At 34.0% G+C, this 3122-nt stretch overlaps 1 protein-coding gene across 1 annotated transcript in view; it reads right to left on the reverse strand.

Moving 5' to 3' along the window:
- The window catches only part of LOC106869318 (abnormal spindle-like microcephaly-associated protein homolog), a 40824-nt gene that overhangs the window by 32163 nt on the left and 5539 nt on the right, over positions 1-3122 (reverse strand). The window contains exon 2 of the mRNA XM_052971275.1: positions 170-253. Coding sequence (XP_052827235.1) covers positions 170-253 — 84 coding nt within the window. The remainder of the gene's footprint in view (positions 1-169; positions 254-3122) is intronic.

Consider the following 3122-nt stretch of genomic DNA (forward strand, 5'->3'; position numbering starts at 1 on the left):
AAAAAAAAAAAAAAAAAGTACTACATAGAAAGACACTGAGTTTTAATACCACCAGCAGTAATTTCAATTGGCTTAGCTGTATGGCAATTTTAAGTTAAAATTCCATTATCAAAACAATATATTTTTTAACAGGTTTCTGCAAAAATTGTTACAAATCAATGAAACTTACCAGTTTTCTCTCTCTTGCCTAAAATCAGTCTGCTCTGAGCCACAGCTGGCTTCTTGGGAGACAAAGCCGGTCTTCTCTTCATTTCTGTAATGAAATGGGACCAATTATTTACAGCTATATTATAATAGGTGTTAGATGTGTGGGGATATCATATTGCAGATCCAGCCTTATTGTGCAAAATAAAAAATTCATATGACTGGAGTGGGGGCTTCATAGCAAATTAAAAACAATGAAGTAAAAGGAAAAATACAATTATATTTATTTCAGTGATAGGACTATGGCTATGATTTGTTCAACTAAAACAGTTTAGAGGGTTTAGTCCAGTGGTTCTCAACCATTTTTTGCCTATGAACCCCTTTAATTCCCATTTTGCTTTACTGGACCCTAATATGCATTTGAGGTTTAAAGAAAGTGCTATTATAATTTGATAAATATTAGAATTGTAAAAAAAATAATTTGTGTACTGTAGAAGTATAACCAATTATATGCACAAATTTTAACAATCTTAAATGGACCCCCTTAAGGGCTATGTAGACCCTGGTTGAGAAGCACTGGTTTAGTCCAACAAATCAAAGCCAGGATTTATTTTTAAGTCTAGTACTTATTCCATCTGTCTCTTTTGCCAAACTGACAAATCAAAAGGATGTGAACAAACCAACACTGCTTTTCGAGAAGTGTGGTGAGCTAACACAGACATATATATACAAAGGGAATCCATAGTGTCCATTAACAAAATTCACTCAAAAGGTATTGGTCAACCCAAGACTAAAGTAGAAGACATTTGCCCAAGGTGCAACACACAGAACTGAATCAAAACCCATGCAGTTACAAAACAAGTTTCTTAACCACACAGCCATGAGTGCACCTAAACAGAAATCCCATACAAATACAAATTACAAGTTTGTCAAATTACCCAAAATTTAAGCTTAGAAACCCAAAAAATATAAATCAGAGTACTCCAAAAACAGTTTTGAATATTTCACATGAACAAGCTAATTTTCTGCTAGAGAGACAATTAAAAAATAAATTAAGAAAATGCCATTTAAATCAAACCCCACCACCTCAAGAAAAAATATTTCGTCTTCAGACAAAAATATTTCAACACGGATACTGGTGCCACACAAAAAGCCCCCAGTACACTGTAAAGTGGTTGGCATTAGCAAGGCCATCCAGCTATAGAAACCATGTCAGAACTGACAATGATACCTAGTGTGGCCCCTGGCCTTACCACCTCCTGTCAAACCATCCAACCAATGCATGTAAAATAGATGTATGATGATGAATAACATTAACTTTTACAAAATGCTAGTATAATATGCAGCACATTGGAAAGAAGCCTACACAACTAAGGTGGTGTAAGAAGGCAGCAAAATGGTTCATTGTTGAAGCATCAGATAAGCTTTGCGAAAATTTGTTCAAATTATATTCAGAGTTCAAATCCAAGTCAACTTTGCCTTTCATCCTTTTGGTCATTGTATTAATATATTTGATCTGGAATGAAGCACAGACTCTCGAGCTAAGATAAATTATATAACCAGTGGTCTGCTATTGCTAAAAAGGTAACCATGAACAAAATCAATTAGAACAGAAGCTATTAAAATGTGATAGGCTTTTAGATGAGGTTTTAATAAGTAGCTTCTAAAAAAATAAATAGAGAGTAGATAGAAATAGAGTTTTATAAGCATATCACTCACCTACAGACGATTCCTTAGTAAATCAATGTAATTGAATACTGTAAACTCAAACCTATTAATTATTAATTACAATGCAAATAGAGACCATTATGTATATGTTGGTTAATATCCTGTTTGACATGGTCATTACACAACCGATATTTGGAACTCAACAAAACTGCCATTGAAAAAGATGAAATCTGAACTAATGCCAACTTGGTAGTTGTTAACTAGCCAAAAGAAAAGCAGTTGTCAAAGAGAAAGACTGCAATATATTTTGATTGAAAACTAATGATTTCTAATATAAGTACAAGGATACAAATTTGAGAGGAAACAATTATCTCAACCCCAATACTTCATTGATACTTATTTTATGGGTCCCAAAATGATCTAAATGAAAGTTGACTTTGGCAGGATTTGATGTCAGAACATGAGCAGCAACTAAATACTGCAAAGCATTTTGTCTGTCACTATTGACTGCCAATTCATTGGGCTGGATTGAAAAATAAACATTTTAAGTGGCATAGAACACTATTAGCTAATATAAATAGGATTAAAAAATTATGCAATTAAATATTTGATTAATTGCCATTTTAAATTCAGTGTTAAGTTCAACATTCACTTTTATTGAACTGGTTTACAAGGATATGTTCAAACTGCTCATTAACACCCAACACTTATCCCATTATGATCCCATAAGGGAATCTATGTAGTCACACTATCAGCTAGAAATAGCAGTTGAACCATAACCCTCCCACACCATAAAAAAATGAAGGTCATACTGGTTGGTGTAGTTTCATCATCATTTAACACCTGCCTTCCATGCTGGTATGGGTGAGACAGTTTGACAGGAGCTGGCCAGGCAGAAGCCTGCACGATTTTTACAGTTGGAGGCCCTTCCTAACACCAACCACCCAGCAGAGTGAACTTAGTGCATTTTACATGGCTACATGTTATATAAATAGATTTGGCATCATTTCTAAGAACAGCCAAACACCTACTGGGGTTTAAAAATCTTATCCCTACAACCCAAACACAAAATTACTCAAATATCATCATTTCTAAAGATAGATTTGACATCAATTCTAAAAATAGCCAAACACCTACTGCTGCTGTCCAAAGGAATTGGTATAAAAGACAGAAAACCAGCCAACTTATTACAGTCTGTTAAAGTCTGTCATACCGGCCATGACGAAGGGAAATAGCCCTGAAACTCGAGTCGCCTTTATATATTTATATTTATATATTTGATCCTTTATATTGAACACTCAATATTTCAT

This window comes from Octopus bimaculoides, chromosome 1 (genome assembly GCF_001194135.2).
Source record: "Octopus bimaculoides isolate UCB-OBI-ISO-001 chromosome 1, ASM119413v2, whole genome shotgun sequence".
NCBI lineage: Eukaryota > Metazoa > Mollusca > Cephalopoda > Octopoda > Octopodidae > Octopus > Octopus bimaculoides.